A 27,060-nucleotide genomic window follows, 5' to 3' on the forward strand; every position below is an offset into this window, starting at 1 on the left:
GTTCATTTAGTTATTGTAACTAAACCAAGTTAGTTTAGCTACCAGATTGGTTTAGTTACCATTGTTACCAAGCCAAATTTCTGCAGGCAGCAGCTGGAGTCATAGGAGGATGGCAAAGGTGTAACTGAATTATGAATAGGAAGAAGACAGGACAGCTTTGGTTATCTGATGTGAGGTATATTTAGATAAAATGAATTGCACACTCAGGAATTTGTTTCATTTTGTACTTCCATTAAAGTTGGAGGATTTTGATGAAAATGTATCTGCATGCTTAAATACACTTCCAGTTATGCGAGGTAAAGACAGTTTATCTAAATATCACTGTTTCTGTCTGAGGCATCTGAAGCAGAATTCACAGGAATTTCAGAAAATAAGTACAAGACATTGATAATCTTTTCTGAATAAAGAGTGGATGAAAAACAAATATTCAGGAGTCCCATGAGAAACTGAACTCATTAGAAGGTATTAGTCAAACAGTCATGGTGTGACCTATCACAGATGTGACACCAGCCAATTGAAGTCTGACCTTTATAGCAAAAATGTACTTCAAGAACAGCATTGTTCAGTTACTGGGCTATGAAAACCCGCTTAGGTTAAGCCAGACAATTGTTCTTAAAAAAATTATGTGTGAGAACCTTTTAAAAAAATGTTCTCACTTATGATTCAGATATTTTGTTGCAGCCATACAAAATTCAAGAAAACACCTTATCAGAAGGACTTTTATTAAAAATGTGTGGATAAGTGAAAAAACAACAAGAAAAGTACAAATTAATCTAGATAAAAATAAATTTGGTTTCCTTATGTCATGTTATGTCTTTACAGACAGGTGCTTGTGGATGCTTGTTTGGGGGATTGTAGATTTTGTCTTGATAAAATCTACAAAACAAACAGAACAGATCACTGACAAACTATGTTTGACTAATTTTAGAATTTTTGGCCAATGTTTTAAATTTCTATGCTTCAGCATATAAACACTTATTACATGGTCTATTTTCCATGAAAATTTGAAAATACTAGTTTATATTGAAAGCTGAGAAAGGCAAAGACATCTATTCATTGCAGTCTTTTCCTTTGGGCTCTACTAAACTAGTCAATTTGATAAGCGTTAGTGTTGCTTGAAAAAGGAAAGAAAGCAATGTCATTGCTTAATGCTGATCTCAAGCCAGAGTGCATTAACCCCTGGTCTGTGCACAGGCTGTCAGCTTTGATACCATTCCTTCTGTTGATGTGGAGTCTTTGAAAGGCACTGAAATTACCGTAACTATCCCTCACAAAGCAAAGACTTCATCACTGCAATGCTCTGTGCATCATCTACTTCTTATCAGTTTAAGAGAGCCGTCGGAGCATGGTTGTAAACAAGGTGACTCGAGTGTTTGTCAAGAGGGGAGCTAAGTTCCAGACTAACTTTGGCTGTCTGAGTACTTGGTGACAGAAATGAAGTGTTCAGAGTAGATGTGTATAATCGCTGCCTAGTCATATCACCATCAAGTAAGGATGGAGCATTGGACTGTAGCTGGGTTCAAGTACTGAATGCATGCACTGAGGTGTACAAAAATGTTTTGTATTTCAAGCAACTTATATTTGTTCTTACCATTTTTTGTTTGATGTAATGTATTACATTGCTACAGGTTTTAGAACAAGCTCTAAAAAGTATGATTTGACTACCTGAAACCAAAGATGTCCTGGGTGTTGTAAAATTGAGAAGTCATGATAAAAATCCCCGTGTCATGATGTTGTGCCTCCTGTTTTCATTTGAAGGCCATGAGAAACGGTAAAATAATGTTTCTGCATTGCCTTGTTGTGCACCTACTGTAGCAAGCCTGACTTTATCACCACATTACATAGCATGCCCCCGAATGTTTTGAGAAGTTTAGTAAACGTTGTTGCATGTGGCACCAGAGCACAGGTCACTTCAGTCTGCAGTTGTGAAAAAAGAGCCAATACATGCCTTTTAATACTGGTTCGACCACATTCCTCACCTGTGGCCATAAGATATTGATCGTCACTGAAAGAAGGTCCCAGACATATCCCGGGTGACTCAGCCTGGAGGAACCGCCATCTAAGGGAATCTCAGAGTAGAGCAGCTGCACTTCCATATCAAAATGAATTTGCAGACATGGCCTAGGCATTTGATCAGGATGGCTCATGGATCCCTCCTTTTTGAGGTCTTCCACACACTCCCAGACCTACTTAAGGAACTTTATATGACTTTTACCCTTGAATGTCTCAGGATCCCTGGGAATGAGAGCATTACTGGGGACAGGGATATCAGGGATTCCCTCACACAACTGTTTCGTGGATGATAAGCTTTTCAAATCTATTTAACATAAAAAAACCTTTTGATTTTTAAATGTAACAAAGTTAAACAGTTTGTCTGATACGATGACGGCATTAGAAGCAATGTGACTGTAACAATTATTCTTCCAAGGAAACATTTTAAAACACTTCTATCCTTATGAATTCAGCAGTTTTCCTCCTGACATAACAGATGACAAATATGAGTTAAGATTCTGCTTCATAAAAAGATGACTGAGCAGAATGAACATGCCTCGTAACTGCTTATTGTTTGCCATGCATGCCACAGACGGCAAAGTTAATGTTTTAACTTTTACTTCCAGAGTAGACGTATTAAAAAAGAAGTTCATTCATTGAGATATTGAGGCTGAAGTTGCTTTTTATAGTCTTTATTTTCTATTGCATCAGAGTTGTACCAATTTGAGTGTTTGTGATTATAGAGTAGGACCCCAGATCTGGTGTATGAGATCTGAAATCACATAGGTCTGGAGTATTGTTTTGACATGGCTAGCTGAGTGCGTTGCATACACATTGGTGGTATAGTCAGTACAGACAAAATGTTACAATGAAAGTTCTTTTCTGTTTTTTATTTCTATATATATATATTTATCTTTGTTCTCTTGTGTATCATAGTATATTAATATTTTGATTCATTAATATTTATTTTGCCCAAAGGCTGATGTGCTACAGCAGCAGTCAAACTTTGTGGTGTAACAAAAGAACAAGTAAATAAAGTTTGTTCATTGTCATGCAAATAACGGTGATGTTTGCATGGAAATCAACCGTTTGATTGGAGCTGTGTACAAATGTGCGAATTTGCATTCACGTGTCAAGTGCATCCCTGTCGACTTGCTTAATGCCACAGTGCAGCACACGCATACAGTTTTTGTTTGTCGACGTCACCAGATGTTTGGGAATTCATTTGGATTCAGATTAAAAAGGACTAAAACCCTCCAGAGTTGTTGAAACTTGGATTACTTTACTCAGCATGTAGATGCAGAATAATCAGTTTGCAGCACTGAAGGAATTTTTAATTGGCACAAAGGCTCTTTGATAGAACTCTCTTAATCACAGCCGATTTTCTCGCGGGAAACTTTGATGGGGTGGATTTACCATGCCCTCTGTAAGTGGAAATTTCTGCATGTAGTACTCAATATCTGATTGTGAAGGAAAAGATATCCAGAATAGTTTATTGGGGATGATTTATCTGAAGAAAGCAGGGATGGTTTGTGCAAGAATTTTAATATATTTTTTTCTTTTCCACACTGACCTTTTTCTTTTCTTGTTGGCCCAACTTTCATTTTCAGTTTTTCTCTATAAAAAGCTTTTTCTAGGGCTGACTCTAGTCTAGTAGAAGTGATCAGAGGATCGCTATCACAAATGCCATATTCCCCAGTTGGTATCTAATATTACCTGTCTGGGTAGAGGAAAGGAAGCTGACAGCAAGAGAGATGGATACATTTCTCTTCACATCTTTGACAAGCTTTTCCAATTTTCTCCTCTCCATCTTGTGCCAGATTGAGCTGGAAGTACTGTTTGCTCCGTAGAAACGGATACACCTGATGAATTTTAGCTTTATAGACTCTTTCCCAGGCGTTTTTTCTCTCCTCTCCATCACCACTGTTGAGTGCCAGGCCATTTAAATTCAATCTTCTACAAAGCCACCCACTGTACCTTTGTTGATCCATTTCCAGCAGTTTCGTAATTTTGTTTTCATTCCACTTTCCAAGGTGTCAAATTTTACCCACCAGCTTATAGAGTAGGAGAACAAAGAAGGCAATGTGCTTGCAGTGTTTGGGAAAATGGTCTGCCTTGTCAGAAAAGAGTCAGAAAATGTTGATTAATGCTCCACTGATGATAATGGAGGGGAAAAATGGATGGCTCAGTGAACGCCATGAAAAATTAAAACATATGAAAACAGAGGACACGTAAATGTTGGAGGATAACTTGGGTGTTCAATGACATATATTTACTTGTAAAAAATATATTTTTAGATCTTCGGAAAATTGTATGACAAAATAAACACATATTGTTTTGCCTGGCTGATAAGAATTCCCAGTTTTCTTTGAGAGCTCACTTGATACTTCAATTCAGTGAATCATGTAGGGTTAATAATGTCGACTGGACAGAGAGACATGATGACCGCTCTCGGCCTACTGGCTGGCGTGAGAATTCAGGATGTCTAATGAGAGGAGAGACTTGACTTCTTGGAGAATGTATTCTCAGATTCTTTCTGCAGGAGCTCAGACAGACAATTTCAGGTGGTGATCTTATTTTTGGCCAACATACTGTCTCCAGATACGCAGACAGACTGTACTTTAACTTCTATCCAAGATCCAAACGAACTGAATCCCTTTCTATAAAAATAAAATATCCTTGAAGCCATCAGTGAGTGGTATCTCATTTTCTAAGGTTTTAATTGGGGCAGAAAAATAAGCTTCCTTACCCATCACTCCAAACACTTTGATTTTTGTTAGAAATCCATAAAAAAAAAACCACAAACAGCTGTGGTTGGATGGCTGACTAAAAATTCTGTCTGAATCACCTCAACAAACTCTGTGAATGTGTTAAATATGTGGCAGGAGAACAATCCAGACATGACACTGACATGCTCTGTTTTACTCTGATTTTGGGAAGCAGTACTTGTCTGAACGGGGCTTTATTTAAATTCTAAGGCAGCTTGATGCACCACTGATTGCACCACTTAATCAATCAGCTGTACCAGAAGCTTAACAGTCAATGTTACAGCTGATAAGACTGTTGAACATGAGGCCTCTGGCCAGCATTCGTCACACAAGTTCTCCTTTCTTGTTGTGAAGCTGACGGGGTGGTTGCTGGTCTCTAGCTGCCAGAAATGTCATGAGATAAGACAAACAGAAACAGATTGACTTCTCTGCCTGTAGAGTCAGGAATATCAGGAGCCATTCTGGGGGGGAAAAAGCACATTGCTACAGTAATGTGTGTTTTTTTTTTTTTTTGTCTGTCTGTCTGTAGTAGACACCACAGCTTTCAAGACTCTTTGAGTTGTTCCAGCAGCTTGAAAGGTTGTTGGAAGATTTAATTATTATTTTTGGGTGGGATGATCTCACTCAAAATAGACAGCAGCTGGAAAAGATCCACCATGTTTTCCAGACTATAAGTCATACATATTTTTCATAGTTTGGCTTTAAAACAGATCACACCCACATAGATTAATATATATATGTATATATATATATATATATATATATATATATATATATACATACACTTTAGATTTGATTATGGCACACATTTGCTGTGGAATAGTTTTGATAGGCTTCTACAATGTCACAAGATCCATTTCCATTCAGCGTTGCATTAATTTTTTACTAAAATCTTGCATTGATGATGGGAGAGTCTATTCATTGTTCAAAGCCTTTTCCAGCAAATTCCAAAGGTCATTTAGGATCATTAAAATAATTTCTATTTGCTAAATGCCAGAATTATGAGATGATTTACAAAGATTTTATTTATGAATTTGTCAATACATATTTTTACACAAATGTTTTTTTTTTACACAACTCTCTAACCAATTTGGAAAAACTGATGAAATCATGGGTTTGCAAGCTTCTGATTAATTCATAAAGGAAGTACATGTGAATGTGTTGTAAAATTCCAGCTCAACACACTGCTTACTTTTGCGACATTGTAAAAAAAAACAACTGTACAAAGCTAATTGTAGAATAAGGGACTGGTTTTTACCAACGCCAAAATAGCTGCAAAGTGTTGCAAGGAGAACAGCGGCCATATTTTGGAGTCTGTTACAAATCCCTAATCTCAATCCCATTTGTTTTCAGAGATGAAAAGGTGTGTCCAAACAAGGTGGTCTACAAACCTTATTTGTTTCCATTCCTCGTGACTCGGTTGTGTCAGGAGGAATGGACCAATATTCCAGCATATCATTGTCAAGTTCTTTGAAGGATACGCAACATGTTTGTCACAAGTTGCAGAGATTAAAATACAGCAATACCAAAAACTACAGAAAGGTTTCTAATCTTAGGAATTTGCAAAAGGTAAAAATAGTACATATAAAAATTAAAAAAACTTTTAAAATTGTCATTTGTCTGGCATTAGGAAAATAATTTAAAAAAAAGGCATACTGCTAACTGACATAAAACAGCCTTTGGTCTGATTTGCAGGTAGTGAGAAAAAACAATGTGTTTTTCTGTACAGTTCATATCTGGAACTGGAAAAGTTTTCATTCCTGTCTGACAAGGGAGCTTGTTGCATTAAGATTTCATGAGAGAGCTGTAATAGTTGTCAGTGGTGATGGTGAGGAACGGACAAAGCTGAGTAGAATGGGTATTTTCACAATTTTTCTGTCTGGAGGTAAATAACAGTTGCTGTCACATTTGAACAAGTCTGAACCACAATAATGAACAAATGGTCTCTGCCAGACACAACATTGAATTTTATTGCTCTATTTTCCTCTGCTGTCTCATTCCCCTTACTGAGAAGGATGTACCAAGGGAGGAGGGATTTTAAGAGTACATATAAACATCCTACTTATTATGGGATAATGTCTGAGCTATTTGCATTTGTCCCCAGTAACGATGAAACATGGGAAATTGATCTACATGCTGTTAACAATATGCTTCCTGTTTGATTACATCATAAAAACAAACTTTGTATTTGTGCTAAAATCAAGCATGTGATTTACCAATATATATATATATATATATATACAACAGATAAAAAGAAAACATAACATAGCACTTCAAAACAGAGACACCATAGAATAATATCTATTTGTGAAGAGATACAGCCATGTAGATAAAGAAGTATTTGGACAGAAAGAGTTATTTATTTTAAAGTGGGTTGCAAATTGTTCATAGTTGTACTACATACCAATATTTTGTGCTAAGGCATTTTGGAGTCTTGAAAACACATCTTGAAATTGTTCATCTTTGTTTTTTCAAAGTTTAATTATTACTTGTTAAAAAAAGTGAAGTTCAATAAGTATTGGAGTTATTTGCTTGTTCAGCAGTGCTTAAGAAAGCAGTGCTTTTAAACTGACACACAACTTTTTTTGTTTTCATTACAAATGAATATTTAATATAAATGCAACTCATTAAGTGTCTGGTCTGGCTTTATAGTACAGGTTCAGTCCTTTGCCAGACCGACAACACATTTATGAATACAGAGTGTGCTTTGTTCAAGTAAATCTCACCGCACATTGGCAGGAACAGGAGACCTGGATGTGTTCAGACCCTTAATGGTGTCTTTGTCGTTTATTCGCGTCTGGGAAGATGAGAACATTTCACTGAAACGATGCCGTGCATGCAGAAGCTGTCATTTGGGCCATATGACTCCGCTGGTGGAAGCATCAAGCTGTATTGGCTCATTTCAGCAGCACTGACTTGTGAGATGGATTTAGCAGTAATGGCGAATGAATGAAAAGGCAAAGTGGCAAAGCGAACACTAAGACTTCAAAATGCAAGAGAACCTAATTGAAAATATCCTTTATTTTATTCCACTATAATAATAATAACACTAAGTGCCAGTGGAACTGGCAGTGGAATAATTTGAATCTATAGCAATTTTGGAGATGGTGAATAAGGTCAGTACTTTTAGAAATGTGTACTCAGCAATTAGACAGAAATTACTCACAGAAATTCTAAATCCCAAAATTTAAAATATTAAAGTTCATATAATTCTTTAATTTGCAAGTTTAGTTTTTTATTCTGTGAACACCATGAAATACAAAGATACATATTTTTGCAGGTGAATGGATGAATGGAAGGCACCATTTCATAACAAAAGTTATCTTGAAGCTTGGAAGGTACTGCGCAATTGTCTCTTGTTGAAGCTTGTTTGTTTAATATTGGTATCAAATTTAAATATATGCTATTTACATTTTTTATTGAATTTGCATTTTATTTTAAATACAGATTTTATTTTATTTTAAATTAAAATAGGATACATCTAATAAAACAGAACTGAAATTAACAGCTTCTAAATGGACTCCCATAATCATTTGATGAATGTATTCATTTGATAAAGTGTCTAACTTGTAAATTTAAATATAGTGTTTTAAATAAATTTATAAAACATGAATTGTGTAAGTGGTTAAAAAAAAAACAGACCAGTTTTTAAGAAAATGCAACTTTTTGAAATGATTCCAACACAAGTTATATTTCCTTTACTTCCATTTTGTTCAGAATAAATTGCCCAGTTCAAGCCTATTCATAACCGTCTCTTTCTATGCTGTCCAGGTAAGGGCAATAATTTAAAAAATAACTGTTTAATAAGGAAGCAAAGATTGTTATTAAAGTGACATAATGATAGAAATGTGCACTTAAAAATTTGTCATATCTAAGTAAATTACTGTTCCAGTTTTTAAATGCTCCATCCTTTTACATTTTGCTTTTATGTTGAGATTTTTCTTCTTAACATCCAGTTTCCTATTTAAAACTATATTTTAACGGTGTTATAGCAACGTTACGTGACATTCTGTACAGGTTTCAAACAACATAATTAATTAATATTAATTCTTGTAACGATGCCCTCCTGTGATTTGTTGTGTGCTTAAATTGATGTGCACTATCAGGATGTTTGTCATTACTGTCCATCATATATTCTGTGGTTGAGTTAATTAAACTGCCAATTAAAGCTGTGAGGACATATAATCCTTTTCTCTGTCATCTATCAGTTTTTATTATGACAGTCAGTCAGAACGAACTCCCCACACGCTGTGATTTAATTCTAGCCAAGACTGTCAGCATAGGCTCCTCTTTGTAATTAGTTGTCAGCACTCTTGCTTTGTTTTGCATCATGTTTGTAATTGTGTTTCTTTACATGCATTTTCTGTTTTAATGAGAATAGAGCTGCGATGCAAGAATTGTTGCAAAGCTAAAAACAAACTCAGTGTGTTTTTTTTCTTTAGGCATTGTTCTCTGGAGGTTTGATTAGGGGAGGCTTATGGCTAAGTCTTGGAGAAGTTTACATTGAAATGTGTAGAGCTGTGCAGTAATTTGAAATGAACAACAACAATGAGGAGAGAAAACTCTGTGTTGATGCAGTATCCATCCATGACTTCCTCAAATAGCAATATCGCTCCCTGAGGACCGGGTGATCATCGGTTCAACAGTTACAGTAACTCTGCTTTTGTTGAACTTGTGTGGCAATTTTATTTATTTATTTATTTATTTTTTATGAAAGATTGAACAAAACCCATTGAAATTCCAGAGACTAGAGTGATCAGAAAAAGTTGATCTATAAATGTGTTTTAATTTTATTTAATAACAATTTACTTCTTTTAAATCTTTAGACTAATTGACACCTTTTCTGGGTTCTATGATCACAAGTAGACGCTCCTTAATATGTAACTAAGAAGAATACAGTTCTTGTTCTGACTGACCTCCTGTAATTACATCTCTTTTTAAATTAGTACACTTTCTGCTGTGCTTGTTCTTTCATTTATTTGCAAAAAAATTAACGACTTAAGTATTAAAGTTGCACTTTCACACATGCATGCATACATACTATCTTGCTTTGTATGAGGATCTAGTGTGAAAAGTGTTGAAGGCATTTTGTGAAACAATCTCCCGTTATCTCGTTTTCCCTCGTATTCCTTATGGGGCACCCCTGTTTTTTTTTTTTTATGGGCGTTGTGTATCAGGATGAAGAATGAACATTCATAATATGCTATAAAGATTGTCTGACCATATTTTAATTCAAGTTGAATGCACTTTATACAATCTCCGAGTGTGCTATAGTGGTGAAAAATATCAGCTTAATTCAGTGGTGCCCAAAATCGGTCCTCAAGAGTCGCCATCCTGCAAGTTTTAATTCTCTCCCTGGTGGTAGTAACAACCTTTTCAGCATATCAATGTTCTTCTTAGGCCATCTAATGAGCCTTCGTTTGATTCAGGTGCAGTAAACCAGAGAGAGAACTAAAAAAGTACTAAAAATAGAGATTGTACATCTCACCAGGGATTTTATCTGGTTAAATGAAGGTTATTATTAATATTTTCATTTTTTCCTTTAGGTTTGACCTGCTAATTAGGTTTTACTCGTGTTTTGTTTCTGTGTCTTGGAAACTAAAAATAAATAAATAAATAAAGTCATCCGTATAAACTTTAGATAAATATAACAGTTGATTGTAACAGTAGGTAATCATAAAAGGAAAAGATAGGGAGGAGAGTCTTGATGGAGGAAGCCTATATTCATGCATCCTCATCTTATAATCAGAATTCGCAGATTGTTATTCATTGTATTTTTATCTGTTTCATTTTCATTACCTGTTAGCATTTTAAAGGGATTTGTTTTTGGTTGAACCTTACTAGCTGCCACCTGTGCATAAAAAAAATGAAGATCTTCTTTCTCTTTTTGAAGTTTTTCAACATCATCTTTGGTCCCAAGCAGCCTCTGTAGATTTCTGAAGCCTTCGGATTCAAAGTCTCGTCTTTGGCAGGGTTCATCTTCCTTTAAAGTTCAAAGGAATAAAGACAGATGCTTAAGATTTCACGTTTATTGACAGGAATAGCACAGGAACTAGAAGATCTGCAGACAGGATCAGACGGTTACCTTTTCATGCCACATCTTCAGTGCATGACAAGGGCGACTGTCCATTTTGTGGCCTAAACATGTCTTCTTTTGTATAACCTAAGGTCTAAAAGGCAGGCCGTCCAGCTGGGAACCATTCAAGCCATACTGTTTTTTGACAGTTTCAAGGCAATGGGCGGCTTTCATCCTTTTTTTTTTTTTGATTGTGTAAGAAGGCTTGTGTTCAAGCACAATATTCAGCTATTCTGAGTATAGGTGTATATAATCCACACTGGCCCCTTTAATAGGTACACCGGGTTGGAGTCCCTTTTGCCTTCAGAGCTGCCCTAATTCTCCCAGGTATATTCAACAAAGTGTCAGTTATTTTTAATATAAATGGAAATCTAATTTGTCAATTTATCTAATTTACATCCTAATCTGTTTTACCTGAATTTATTTGTGTTACCCTGGAGTGCATTTTTCAAAATTAGTTGTGCGTATGGCAAAACTTGGATGTTTGCAAAAATTTGAAAGATTTATGTATTAAAAAAAAGTTCTAAATCAGATGCAATAGTAAGACTTGAGGACAGTTATCTTTAGAATTACAAGTTCATTACTTAGCTCACTTATCTTGTGCCCAGTATCAAGAAATGCATTGGTAATGTATCACTACTGATCTGGAGAAATATTAGATTTTGTAGAGTTTGACGTGATTTTGTTGATATTTTTAAAATGAATACGGATGTATAATTTCATAATGTCAAAGCAGCTTCAAAACTATTGGTTATCCACTCTGATTGTGTTTTGTCTTAGATGTGTTGATGAAATGAAATCTTTAAGTATGAAAACCAACTAATCTTTTTGACAAATTAGCAGCCCCCATTTGTCTTTGAAAAATAAATCATTGAAGAAGTACAAACATATTCATCAGAGTATCTATAGTCTAGAATTGGTCTAATTTGTAGACAAGAATGACCCAAGTAAAAGCGAAAAAGAGACACATTAGTCCTTAGAAGTCGTAATGAGTGTATGTCACTTAAGAGGTTTATATGCATCCATCCAACATGGGCACAGATCCAGAAGACAAACAGAGCTCCATCACACATCAGGTGAAAGGCTTGGAGACAAGAAGCCTATGGTAGCACAGTATTAGAAAAATGGTTTTAAAACCTTAGAAGTCACAGGAAAAAAATTGTTTTCTCTCTCCCTGGATTGCATTATGAGGCGAACATGTCTAGACAGTATTATAATTCATCAAGTCTGATTTTTTTTTTTTTTTTTTTTTTTTTTTTTGAAGCAGGATCTCAGAAATCTTCTTTGCCAACTGTGCGTAGTTTTGATGAACACATGCTGATGCCGAGCAACACAACAAATGCCAGCTACAATACGTCAAACTCAGAACTGACTGAACAAGCTTAGAGGAGCTTACAACAGCAAATCCCTGTAGTTCTTTGCATCATGTCCCTGAAGCAATAAAAGGTGCAATTTCTTTCTTTCTTTCACTAGACCTTTTCTTATATTTTGCAGGATCGAAAGTTTCCCAAAACTGCAGAAATCAGCTGCATGTCAGTGTGTGCATGGTTTCATTCTTTTGCTGATGCAGGCTGGGCATTTGTTTTCAAGTAAATATGTGGAAGTTTTTCAGCAGACAACTGCTGGAATTCTTTTCTTGGTGACACGAAGTGTTTTTTTTGTTTGTTTTTTTTTTGTCACCCAAAAGGTTTCTTTCATTTCATTTGGTTAGTTGAGAAGATTTTATGCCTCTTTGTCTTGAAGTGCTGAGGGCATGAAAATAATTTTTTGTTTTGGGGATTTTTACCAAAGTAATATATTACTGAGTAATATATTGAATTCCAGTTGTCCTCACAATATCAGTGTGTTCATTACTGCAATGTAAGGGATTGATTAAATGCAATATTTTGTCAGATATGCATTATATCTTACCTCAAGGGAATTCATTCTCTGGATGTTGACATTGTATTTGGAACATTGAATGGACTATGCCCACATCTGATAATAAATATGATATTTATTTTACTTTGCTACATGATTCCTAAAAAGTATTTGGCACTCCTCAAAGGTTGTGTTCAAAATCCAAACAAAAAAAAACCTTTACTGAGTGAATATATTCACTCAGTGACGGGCAATATTCACATAATGCCCGTCTTCAATCAATCAATCAATCAAATTTTATTTGTATAGCACATTTCAACTGCAAGGTATTTCAAGGTTCTTTTTCATAATTAAAGAAAAAATAAAAACAGCATGTGACATTGAATAAGCAGTAAGAAAGAGAAAGAGATTTTGAAAAAAAAAATTTAAAGATAAAAACATACCATCCTGTGTGGACAGCACCTCAAATGTGTTCTGCTTAAGCACAGGGTTTTTGTCATATGCAGATAAATAATTGCTTTAGTTTTGAAGTTTATAGCTTCCTTTGGTTGAGTGAAGACTTGATATCGTTAGACTTGTTTTTACAAGTTATTTCTGTGTACCGCCAAATTGTAATCACAGGTTTAAGATAGGTTTTGTTGCTCATTTCACATCATTTTAAAAGAAAAACAACTACAGTAGCTCTTGGCTTGGTGTAAAAAACATAAAATGTAAAAGCATGTTATTTTATCTATGCCAATATTTGGAAGAAAATGTTTTGCATTGCCGTAGCGTAGTTAAAATAGGTTTAACCTATGATGTCTTACATCATTACCTTTGTTGTTAGATTGTAAATTCATATGTGATTATTACATTAATGTGTGCGCATTCGTGTTTGACAAAACCACTCTACACATTTAGGAGAAAATTTTGTTTTTGATTCCATGACAGAACTGCATTACTAAGATTGATGACACTTGATGGATCCTATAGCATCTTGAACACAAATGGTTTTGGAAAATGAAATGCCTTTTATAAACAACCTTGCCTGAGATTGAATCAGCCAGCGGCCTGTGGAGGAAATGGGAAGAGGGGAGGGAAGGGGAGATGTGTAAAGAAAAGATAAGAGGAGGTGAGGAGTGTGTAAGGAGCAAGAGAGAAAATAGGAACTGTATGATCAAGTGAGAATGTGACAAGAGGAGCCAGCCACTCCATCATATTTGTATCTGAACATATGGGCCAGGGAACAAGTGTTAAGAATGACTGAGTGGTCAGGCAGGGCAAATTAGCAAGGATTCACTGGATGGATGATAAAAAGACAAACTTCAGTTAAAGTTGACCTTATGAAATTAAGAGAAAATGTTGAAAGTTTCTCTTTGGCGAGAAAAAGAGATGGATAAGATAGCGAAAAAGATATATGAGATTCCCTCGTATATCGTGGAAAATGGATTTAATCAACAGATAAAGAGGCAGGTCTTTCTTGCACAGCAATGGCCTTTGTGAGAATATCCTGGAACTGATTTCAGTCCGTGGACTTCTTCCCCTTGCAGAAAGAAGAATCTGATTTCATAAGAAAATATTGATTAAATATTGGGTTAACAAAAAAATAAGAGTAGTGGTGCAGTAAATTTTAACAACATATACAATTGTAAATATCCGAGTTGGTTTCCAATATCGAATATGTGTATCTAAAAAAAAAATACCCGCAATGTTGCTTTGATTGTGAGTGATTTATTTGAATAAACATTAGTTTATTCTGTGGCCTGATAAAAGTTGTGTAATGTTAGAAGCTAAAGCTATACCAATCAGAAGAACATTGTAACTGTACATATTGCAATTTATGTAGATAATGGTAACATAAAATAGAAAAAAATATTGATAGAAATGACCCAGACTGCAAATTTAAGGTGAATATAGCACTAGTGCTGAAAAGATCAGCGAAATTGATATTTTGTGACTCTAAATATGTTTTTCTTCTCTGTAGATGTAAAGATCATTGAAAGTGCTTCTGAATGTCAGCATCCTGATAAACACATATCACACAGCTAGCATTATAACTTTTTGTCATAGGAATAGACTTGTTTTGAACATGAAAGATAAACTGAGGAACATAGAAGTAGCTGACAACAACGGCAAAACAAGAAGGCATCTGTATAAAGGTTGTAGTGAAGCAGGGGGTAAAAGAGTTTAAAAATATGCCTCTTCTCTCTTTAGGAGTCCTTCGGTTTCTTCCTGAGGTGAAAAATAGACAGAAAGCTTTATTATTGTACTAGTGGCCCAATTTGTGCACTAACTGCTTCGACTGTTGTGTGGTTTTTGCTTCTTCATGACATTTGAAGTTTTTCCCTGGGTAGCGTCTAATAACCCTCTGCCCTTATCTTTCAACAGCTATTTTTTGTTGCCTGTTCGGAAGCTTTCAGTTGTCCTGAAATGATTCACAACATCCACGAAGTTATTGTAATTTGTTGGATATTGAGCCAATACAAAAGAAAAAAAAAGCTGGACTTAGTTTATAAAGACAAACTTTTTGTGGTGTATTTTGACCAATCTCAATATCAGCCTGGTATGAAGTTAAATAAAATTCAAATAGAACAATTTAAGTTGGGTTTTATGAAGCTTTAAATTGAATTCCTTTAACATTATTAAACATGTAGCATTAATCTACATAAAAAGTACAATTAAAAAAAGGTGTGTTGTTGCTGCATGGATGCCATTTCTTCAAGCAATACAAACTAATCTAATCGAACAAAATGACCCACCCTTCAGTTATTGTATGCAGCCTGAACATGTTTCCCAAGCTCTTTCTGTGAAATATTCTCCATGCTCTACATTTTGAGCAGAGGATTCTCTGCAGAGGTTAAAAGCTTGTGGTTTTCAACTCATTGAGCAGCAGTGCAACAGTATACACTTTTAAGAATTTGAATTGGCATAATAGTGAACTTAATGATCTGAGCTTTTAATTAAGCTTCATATTCCAACTACCGCAGGCTGTTCCTCCTTGGCATTCTCTTTGTCTTCCTTCATCTCCTTTCATCACATTCTCCTCATTCTTTTTACAGCTCCTCTTTTTCCCATTCTCTCCCTCTAGAGAGGATGTCATTGAGATAGATGTGTGCTCATGATTGGTCATGGAAAAACCTTGGTGCTTAAAATGCACCAGTTTTGAACAAATTGACTGTATTTTATTGTATTTATGAGGTCCGAAGTTACAGTCTGCACTGTACTCAGGAGAATTACTGCGTTGGGACAGAATTGTTGAACTACATCAGTTAAATGTAGTTCAATTCAAGATGAAAAATGTGTTTTCTTGTCTTTTTTTTCCCTGTTTTTCCCCTCTGTTTTTTGTTTGAAGGATAAGTAGTAGAAGTAGATGTGTAGGTGTAATGATCTAGTGCAAGAAATGGGATGCAAATTCCATGATTATTCTTGTGGTACTCATGAGCCACACGTAGCAATCGCTCAGCTGCAACGAATGTGTGACCTGATTTTTTTTTTTTTTTTGTAGTTTGTAACCAGGGTGTGAAGATCATTCCTGCATCTTTTTGAGTGGCACAGAATTTTGTGAATTTTTGCAAGACTGGATTACACACGATAGCACAAAAAGTCATGCATAAAGTTGAAGATTTCAAAAAGAAGCAAATACAATTACTGTGGCGCAACTTTTAAGTACATCACTGCTCCAAGTTTGACAGAGATATCCATTGGTTTAGATGTGTTTGAACAGGACTAGATCTAAAAGTTGGTTGTTGGAATACTGGAGTTGGGGATAAGAAAAAGTGTATTTATAAATGATATACACCCACTGGAGGAAACTTAGATTTATTGTGGCTTGAGCATGAATCAAAATCTCTCATATATCAGTGTTGAAACAGGCCAGGCAGGGACAGGATCAAAAATATATTGGAATGGAGTGTAATTCAAAGTTTTCAGACAATAACGTTCAATTTAAACACCTTACACATGAGATTTGAGCATTTTTATGACATAAGTCCTTCAAATATGTTTTGATTACTTTAATTAAATATTACAATAAAAACTAAACAGATGGAGAAACAGAAATGGACACTATTCATTCTATCTTGTTGTTAAGTGATCTCAATTGTTTACTGGCTTTCTTGCTTGTGTCTTCATGCCCATGTGAATTTCTCCTCGGAGTCATAAACCTTTATTTCTCTCAATGAGTTCCGGTAATAAACAGAACTGCAGGTTGGAGCTTTTACCAAAAGACCCCATTAGGACATAGGATGATCACTGAGTTTTCCAAAAGGAAGCCTCATTTATGGAAACAGGAAATAGACTCTCAAGAATCCACAATTACAATACGTGGTCCAAGGACAGAAACTGCAGCTGTTGCCTTGTTACTGTTAGCTTGATGGATGAGCCTATTCCTTTACACCATTAATGTCCGTTTGTTTACACGAACGTTGATATTCTTTCATTGCAGGGCATTTATGGGCCTTCACATTTTTGCACTTTTTAGTAAAACTCGTTTCTATAATGACCAGCAGCCCATTTTTTCCTTCAGTTTTCACCATCAGCAGTTGACGTATTTAAGCAGCAAAAGCTCCCCATCTATGAGCCATGCTACGGATATGGATCTGGACTGTGTTGCAATCCATCTTCATGGCTCATTAAAAATTCTGAGCACCCTGCCTGTTACTCAGGTGCTACGTTTGAGGGGCAAACCCCATTGGAATGAACCTCTGTCGTTGTGAAATGAATATTTGCGCTTTCCCCAAGTGTTGCAGCAGTTGCAATACAAATCACATCTCTGCTGTGTTATTGCGGTGGAAGCTGAAGGCACCAGGGAGAATGTGCGAAGGTCTGTATGGATTCAGTGATATTGCCTGTTCAGTGAGGAATAGACGGCTTATTAGACATAAGTGCTCTCTCTCGTATTATGGCGCACACACTTAACCAGTCAAATGTTGTGTGATGTATTTTTTAAATTGCTTCTGTAATCATTTCAGTGGAGGTCATTCATGCAACCTATTAGGCATTTAAAACATGTTTATGCAGCACAATCATCATTGCAGCATATGCCGACATGTTCATTAGACTAGGTATCAAAGTCATAAGAACATCTTTGTAGATTACAATTTGAGAATCAGAAATTGCTGTGACAGATCTCTCATACTGACAAGATATTACAGAAAATATAAGTGCATAGTGCTGTGTTTCTTCACACGACAGAAGAAAATTCCAGACAGACATAAAACTATTTTAAAAATTCAAAGACAAGCATCTAAAGAAAACACTGTTAGTTTAATTTGCTGATATGTATGCTAGGTACAAGTAGTTCTTCAGACGCCATCAATCAGTACATCTTACTGACACTTTGCAAGCAAGAGCTCATCTTTTAAGTACAAAAATATCAGGCAGACCTAACTAGAAGCAAAGGACAGCAGTATGCACATCATTTCCAGAGTGTAAACGCATCAGCTTGGCATGTCAGGTTATTTAAAATGTTTTTTTAATTTATTTTTTACACCAAAGTTGCAACCATCTTTCAGCACACAGTGTTGTCTCCATGCAGTCTGTGCAACGCAGCGAGCTGGAGTGCAGCACAAAGACCTGGGTGTAATTTACATAAATTACCAGTAAATATCAATTGTTGTTTTTATATGTTTTTACCATTTCAATGCTGTAAAAGCATATGAGAACTGTGAAAATGTTACTGCCTCCCAAAAGCACCTTATATCCTGAGCAGGTACATGAACCTGAAAATAGAATATTTTCCTTCTGTTCTTTTCACTTCTGAAAATGGTAGAAACATCCAGGCAGAGCTACATACAAACACACCTTGATTCTCATAACTGTAGCAGTCAGGACTTTTCCAGCAAACACAGCAAGGAGTTGATTGGGCTGCTTCACTGTAATGTTCAAGCTTCTTGTGCTCCTTAAGCAACGCTAACAAGGCACCAAGTTATTTTGTACCCTCTTATCACGTCCATAATCCTCAATATATCCACAGACATGAAATCACTGTTTAACAGTTTGCAACAAAATGTCCATGGTGTACAATTTTTTTTTGTTTACTTTTATTTTCCATGTTTAAATGTGGCACATATTTAAAACTGAATCTGTTCTCTGTAGAGCAGCAGTTATTATTGAGACAAACCTTCAGCAGCTGTGTAATACTGTTTTTATAAGAACAGAACATTTTTCTTGGAAAAGAAAGAGAAAACCAATAATAAAATCAATATGTAGTACACCAAGTGAACGCACAAAGCAGTCTGAATGAAGATTAGTAGCTAGGGTTGATGGACTGAAAGAAAAAAACATACACCTTTCCTTTGTATTTATGAAATGGGTCGATTGAATTCATCATCAATGAAGAACACAAACGTACTGTAAATTTATGATGTAGCCACATAATAATTAGGCATTGGTTAGCTTTGTGTTTAGATTTTCTGATATTTTCAGTTACATCCCTGATATATAATTATATTAATACAAAAGTTAAAACTTTTTTTGAGTGGCCTTTGATTAATTTCAACTGAAACACTAATTTTAGTCTGTATTCTAACTTTTCTTTATTATGTCACTGCAATTTAATGCTGTGTTTGTTTGTTTGTTTGTTTTATGTTTTTATCATGCCAATCATCTTTAATTGCCTTATTACTTAACTGTGCTCCACAAATTGAATAAAGTGTTCATTCTGTTCATTCGCTTGCTCATTTTGTCATTATTTAGCTGAACCAACCTGACTATTTTCCATCCATCTGTTTGTTTTTGCAGTATGAGTTTAAGGTGAAAAACATCAAGAAGAAGAAAGTTCACATCGTTGTGTCAACAGACGGAGTCAAGGTTACCTTGAGAAAAAAGAAAAAAGTGAGTGATTCTATTTTTGTCCCTCTCTTTTGTTTTGCTTTGGTCCATTAAAAGAAGGAGATAATTAAATTAACATCTGCCTGGATCAGTGAATGTTGCTCTGTTTTTTGTTGAATTCTATTAACATGAAGTGGTTGTTTTTGGCCTCTCAAATTCCAAAAATTCTGAACTTCAGCAACACCACTACTGTATATATGTTTGAAGACCACTTCTAGTCTTTACCCTAACCCTACCATATATAAACATTTTATTTGAGTGAATACAGTGTGAATATAATCACAAGGATTATATTCCAACTTCAAATTGAGTAGTAGTTATTAAGAGCATATATAATTTAGGAATTTGTCCCGTTTTAATTTAATTAATTATGCAAATTATTTATGCAAATTTGATTATGACAAAATACAGAAAAAATTATTTGGGCTGATTTAGATGTCTGCATGTGTCTGACAATTAATACTTGCAGGCATCTAATCAGTCAAGCATGGGGCATAAATGGGTAAATAGCAGGCCTACAACTTGTCTATGACAACAGAGAGCATAGAAAACAAGTGAGCAAAATTAATTTCATATTTTTAATCCACCGGCAGCCCTGAGTCAGACTCTGCAGCTTCTAATGTCTACCTCTTCTGATGTTTGTTACAAAAACATAACTTTGAGCATGTCTATTCTTAGACATTTAAAAACTTTGTAAAATGTGTATTACCCATTTAAGTATTAAATCACACACTATTTATTCCATGTTTTAGCACATACAGGGACAGAAACAGACTGAGCAGATGTCCTGATTAAATTAAGGACTTATCCTTTATTCAATCCCACAAATCAAAGGGTAAAACTGAGGATGTATGTCTGAACAAGGTTGTCTAGCAATTTGTATAAACTGTTTCTGTCTAAATCAGTGTTTCTCAACCTTTTTTGGGCCAGCGCCCCCCTAGCCCTTATCCAGGTCCCTCACCGCCCCCCACCAAAGAATTTGTAGGCTACTTTGCACTGACCATTATTTTATTATTAATATTACTATCACTGTTGTAGATGTTTTGATTTTTATGCTTGTTTCTGTATTTATCATCAAAAATAATTTCCCAGAGAACAAAAAAGTCATGGGAATAGAAATTATTTTCACAGGCGTCTATGAAAAATGCAATGAACATTCAAGTTAAAATTGGTAGGCCTAACAGCAGCCAATCAGAGTGGGAAAAAAATTCTTATTTTGTGCCATTTTCTAGTTCAGCGTCGGATTCTCTGTTTTTATGCCATAATTCACATCTAGTTCGTCGCTCCGTTTTATGTCCCGCTTCTCCTGTTTCAGAGTTTTGCCCAATGTGCGCATATTTTTTTTTTAAGCCCCTAAGGTGCAGGGCGGTCGGGAAGAGTATCGATGGGGAAAAGGCAGACTGACAAACCTTTTAAAACAACGGAAACAATTTCTGCATTCTGATTATTGAAATTTAAAAGTGCTGTGTTGTTCTATCACCCCCATTTTATACCGGACCACTTACAGCACTGTGTTAGCGCTACAAAATGAACGCTCTCAATCGTGGTATCACCCATGGAGGGATTTCTTTATTTAAATTGGTTCATTAAGAGCTGCCATCGATACAGTTGCAGTCAAGCATGATTTAATGTTACACAATACAGTTTGACCAAGTTGCTCAAAGTCTAAACTGGCATTGTTGTGCATTTAAGATGTAAAGTTTACCTTTGACCAAACGCCCCCCAAAGGCATCCCAGCGCCCCCCTTTTGTAAAAATATCCGCCAGCGCCCCCTGCCGTCCTCTTAACGCCCCCCGCGGGGCGGTACACGCCCACGTTGAGAACCGCTAGTCTAAAGGAATGGGCCAAAACGTCAATCTCTAATATTGATCTTGTTCTATTGATCTTGTTCAATATTCTGACAAATGGAAATAAAGACATCATTAACAAAATATGCAGTTCAGAATTTCCCTGAAATTCAATTAAAAAAAAACTGAAAAAACACCTACACTGAAGTTGGGAAACGTTGCTGGATTTGTGCATGACGTCTCATCCACGGTTACTGTCAGCTGTGCCGCCGTTTCTGAGGAGCAGCATTTTCTGAATTATTTTTATTATAGACCGAATGATTAATGTTTTGCTAAAGCTCTTTGTTGAAACTAGTTAAAGAGCGGAAATGAAAGGAGCTGAAGGAGTTCAGAGATGCCAATAAAACTAAAGTGAACAGGAGTGGTTTCATCACTTACAGAGTAACTGGTGCTTATTGTCATCTAATGAGTTGGAACAATTGCTTTCAGCACAGCACACAAAGTTTACAGTGTTTGGAAAAAATCATAAAAATTACATTACATAATTTTAATACTCAGTTAATTTTCACTTTTTTTATGTAAAAAAAATATCTGGTAAAAAGATCTGATAGGTATTAAAAAAACATAATTACGAGCAAAATGTTGAAAAAAAAAACAAACAAATTAAAGCCATTAATAGATGATTTGCCGTAACCTGCTCCCTTGCCTTCTAAAATCTGAAATGTCACATTCAAGCCAGTGAGCTATTTACATCTCAGAGGATGGCAGGAGCACTGACGGGTTGTGGATGAGAGCTATTGAATGACTCAAGTCAACAAAGCCCTCTGTGGAGACAGAAATCAATATGAATAATTCCTGTGTCCCTGTGGGTTGACATTTTGATTGTGACCTTAAACTGAAAGGTGGATTTAATCAAATGCGCAAATAACAAATAATAATAATGAAGAGCACACATCAACTCTTTTTAAATATATTTCTTTATTTGCACTGGTTTTCTTCTATTGCATGTAATTAGGGGCGCGTCTTTGCATTTGTCCATGACTCGTGCTATCCTTATTTTTATTTTTTTCCACATTATATTTACCAAGTATAATCTACTTTATTGTGTAAGCATTGCATACTTGTGAAACTAAAGAACAATGATAAAAGTTTTTAAAAATGAAATGTATCACGACTGCAAACACACAAGCACATGACCGTCCGTCCACTCTGACAGCCCAACCAAAAAGATTTTTATTCAGAAAGAAGCCAGGAGGTGAATGAAAAGGGTAAAAATGCACATTAGCATTTAAAAATTTCATTTTACATGAGTGTGCTACCTTATGTTGTCCTTCCTGAATACATTCTCATTTTTTGTTGTACTGTGATAAAATGTGAAAAGGTTTTAGAATTAGGCCTAAATGAAGCTTCTGGTTTGCTTGCAGAAGAAAGAGTGGACCTGGGATGAGAGCAAGTTGATTGTAATGCAGGATCCAATTTACAGGTAAGATTACCTGAGTGTCTGCTGACATAATAGTAAATTTAGCTCATCTAATAAGTGGAGTTTTTAAAAGCTTTTCCAAACAGCGGCAGTTCTTTTGTTTTCTTTTCCCAAAGGAATTTTATCTGAACTTGATTAAACATTCTGCGCTGGTTCAAAATGTAGGCGTCTTCTCACACCTACCTTTGGACATTTTGGAGAAACAAAGATATTGTAGCTCTTTGATGTTCACTTTTACTGATCTCTTAGAAGAATGTTTTATTGAAGCACTGAAGATTGTGGAGGAAATTGTATGCAACACAATACATTTTGTGGGGGTGTGTTTTGACTAAGGCACTGAAAAATACCACATCACTACAACATATAGAAATAAATACAAATATGAAAAGTTGATCAAATGTGTTTAGCAAGCTCAGATTTGTTGTGGATAAACATACTAAAACCTTTCATCTGATGGAACTCATTGACTGAAAATTGTAGCTTTTTTATTTATATTAGATTTTCCACAATGTTTTAATTCTGTATTTCCTTTCCTTTGACTTATTTTCTCACTTCCAAAAATTTTTTTTTCATGAGTTCTGCAATTTGTTGAATCTTTTTATCGGGGTAAAGTCATATTTTGTCAGACATTTGACAGAAAACAGTTAGCCTTTCTCAGATGCCATGTGTAAATGGTTATTGCACAACACCAACATTATCTGCAAGCTGCATATGAAATGAATGTTTGATAGAAAATGTTAAATGTTGTGGAGGTGTTAAAGTTGCATTAACAATGCAGCCCATGGCAGAGTTCAGACTGATCGAGATAGATGAGCAGGTACACTTAGTGGAAATATGTCATGAGAATTTAATTACAAGTGTGTTTATGTAGTAGGAGGGCATATCCATTAGCCTGACATGCCTGCAGGCTGTCCTCATAACTCAAGGCTATGGCTGTAGCCATAATCTTGAGTTAATTCAATTCATTTGCTGCAGGGGTGTTGACCTTTAAATCAGCTCTCTGTTGTCTGTCAATACACACAAGCATAAAGTTTCACCGCCCAAAGACGCAGTTTATGATGGATTTATGCTTATATATATATAAAAATGACTGATGGGTGTTTTAGCATGTCCAACTCAAAGACGTTGTGACCTTTCTAGGTTTGATGGAAGGACGGAAGTGTACAATTAAAGCAGTAAATACCATTTATATTCCATAGAGAAGAAAGAAAAAAGTTGAAACCTGTTTGTGCCACACTTTAAATTCTGCATTCGCGCACACTGACACACCCCTCCCAGCCGGTACTGCTCTGAAGCGCATCCGGGAGCCCGTTGGGGGTTGGGTCTTTTGGAAATGATTCTGTCAGAAAGATGGATTTAGCCCTGCTGTCTGAGTAAGCATCTCTGAGCTTGGGAGTTTTGTTTGGTTGGAGACGCTTGTGACTTGCGCCACACATCTTTCCTTGATTTTTTTTCCTCTTCCACTATTACAGTAACAAAGTTCTCTAAAAAGAGGTGGAGAAGTGCAGGGACAGAGAGAGTGAGATGGGTATGCCATATCCATCAGTCACTGTTTCTTGTTAAAGTGAGTCTGACATGCCCTGAGATCTGTTTGAGTGAGTTATAGGATGATTGTCTCCACTATTCCCTTATTCTTTCAATATGGACCTCTAAAGTCATTCTTTAGTTGCTTGAAGACATTTACATATTTCCAAGGGCTGACATGAGTTGGATTGTCTTTAGTTTGTCCAAGTTTTAAAATTCTCTACAATGGAGTTTAATAACAATGGTCTTGATGGATGAATGAGTAGATTTGTATGGACAGAGGGCACCATGAAGCCTGAATTGTCTGCTATTGCACACGTTTTTGTCTGCAATTCCATGACAGTTTCATGATGACTTTGACCTCTTCCTGTCAAATTTCTGTCATCACTTTAACCAGTTTGACTCATTTATTGCATATTAGCTTTCCTTATTATTATTTTTTGCATATTGGATAAAGCAAAAATGTTGATGGGGGAATATTAGTCTTTTATTTATCTGTTAATATAATTATATGTCAAGGATGAACATTACATATATGTTATTTTCCCAACATATTTTTCACAGAATTATAAAAATTGTCATCAACAAATCGGTGTAGAACACTATAGCAGTCACAGCATGACAACAGACAGCAGAACAACAAAAAAAATTTATATTTATTTTTGTGTACAGTGTTTTGCGAAAAGTGCTGATCTTTGAAAATGTGACACATTTTACTCTAGCTGTGATTTACTTACAGCTAGTATTTACTTAATACTGTTTAATTTATCTACGGAATAAACGCATCACTCCCAATGTGCCATTTACTCAGCAGTGCGATTTCAGGAGCAGATCTTTCTTTGCATTTAGTTTGAGAATTGTTAGATGCACCAACTCTTAATACAGGGTGTCCAAAGTCGGTCTTGGCGTGTTTGTAACCTGCATGTTTTAGTTCCCTTCCTGCTTCAACGCCCTAGTAGTAACCACCTCCTCAGCATGTCAATGTTCTGCAGAGGACTGCTAATGAGCCGTCATCTGATTCAGCTGAGTTGCACCAAGAAGAGAACTAAAACACGCAAGGACGACTGACGTTGGACACCCATGTCTTCATGTGTACAAGTTAAGCAATGAAACAACCTTTTTCAACATTGGATTCATTCAGGCTGTTGTGTAAATATTGAATTTCCTGTGTGTGATATTGAGTGGTGTGTTTCAGAGTTTAATTTTAAATGCTGACCCCTCATTGTAAAAGGGAGATACGGCCATATGAAGGCTGTGAATTAATTAGAAGGCTTCAATGGGTCATTTTTATAAAACATTGTGTAAATTAAACCTTTAGGCTCAAAATATGAATAAAATGTTTCAAAAGGCTAATCTGATAAATATTCATTTGTCTTGATTTTTATGAATGTGAGGGAAAAAATGCATTTCAAAGACCCTGGACGGTTTTAAACACCCCTGTGAGGATTGTTGTTTTTTTCCAATTGCTGAAGAGCTGGACGCTTTAAATCTGAATTATTTGTGAGGGTTTCCTAAATGCTTAGCATATTTCTTTTTCTAAATTCCTTTTCATGTTCAGCCGTATTTTAGTCTAAGCTGAAAGCTGCCTGACACTGAATCTATCCATCACTTCATATGAAAAAATGGAAAAAAAAAAAGCTTGCTGGTGTGTGGGTGGCACTATCATCACGTTCAGTAAGATCTATTGTTCAGTTTAAGCCCTACCAACACCGATAGATGTAGTCTGATAATTGGCTGGTAATGGCTGAAGCATTATTATTTAAATTCTTGAAAAAATACAAAACTTTAAACTGATATTTAAAGCCAAAAGTCGTCGGAAGCAGATTTTTGTCCATCATCCTGGCATTAAATATCAGATAATTGGGGGATCCGGAGGAGCTATATTAGGATTTCAAAGTAAAACATCAAGAAGAGCTACTGTGGAGATTTCTTTTTAAAAGGTGGCTTTATATTCTGGTTGATGTGCATACTGAAACTACTGTGGACAGTTGCTTTTCTAACAGATAGGCGTTATTAAATCTGTGGCTGCCATGTTAAATAAGAGAAATAAATAATGCTAGATGATGATTTTGGGAACATGGAAATGGTATTGAGGTCACATGAGTTTCCTCTTCTAGAAGTGACTAAAGCTCTCTTTTTAGATTTGTAGCATTCATCATTGCTTATGTAATAGGATATAATACAATGATCTTTTTCACTGGCTTTGAAAAAGCCAGTGTCTGCTTTGTGCTGCACTCTAAACCAGCATGTTGGATAGATTTGCCTGTCACTCACATGAAAACGGATGTTTAATCAGAGCACTTTCATATCATCCTATGCTGTGCTGACTGTCAGATTTCATTTATTTTTTCTTTTTTTTTCTTAACAAAATCTTTTAAATTAAATAGTAAAACCCTTCAAGCTAAAACAATGCATTTATGGAGAAAAGTTGCAGTTTCTCTAAAATGTGCTTATTGATCTAATGTTATATTTTAATCATTTAAGTTAAAAGCAAAACCAAACCATGAGTATGAAGGCACATCATGTGCATAAGGTTTGTTTAATGTCGTGTCACATCATAATCGGATTTAAATGTGAAAAATGCCTTTTTTTTGTCAGAAGTGATCTTTGCTCTTGATCTCTCCCATGACATTTTAGCTCAATCCTTCTCTTAAAGTTAAATCATAAGCAAATACCCTAACTGAGAAAAGTTAGGGTTTGCATATTGTTTTCACCTGAGTGCTGTAATTTCCTGAAATTAGACATGAGACCTGTTGCAGACGA

The 27,060-nt window shown here is 35.6% G+C and overlaps 1 protein-coding gene across 2 annotated transcripts in view; it reads left to right on the top strand.

Moving 5' to 3' along the window:
- The window catches only part of nos1apa (nitric oxide synthase 1 (neuronal) adaptor protein a), a 151,175-nt gene that overhangs the window by 32,230 nt on the left and 91,885 nt on the right, over positions 1–27,060 (top strand). For both annotated transcript variants that reach the window (XM_081606181.1, XM_081606182.1), the window contains exons 3-4: positions 19,417–19,509; positions 22,718–22,776. In XM_081606181.1, coding sequence (XP_081462307.1) covers positions 19,417–19,509; positions 22,718–22,776 — 152 coding nt within the window. The remainder of the gene's footprint in view (positions 1–19,416; positions 19,510–22,717; positions 22,777–27,060) is intronic.

Source organism: Poecilia reticulata, chromosome 4, assembly GCF_904066995.2.
Source record: "Poecilia reticulata chromosome 4, P_reticulata-male-v2, whole genome shotgun sequence".
In the NCBI taxonomy this organism is placed as follows: Eukaryota; Metazoa; Chordata; class Actinopteri; order Cyprinodontiformes; family Poeciliidae; genus Poecilia; species Poecilia reticulata.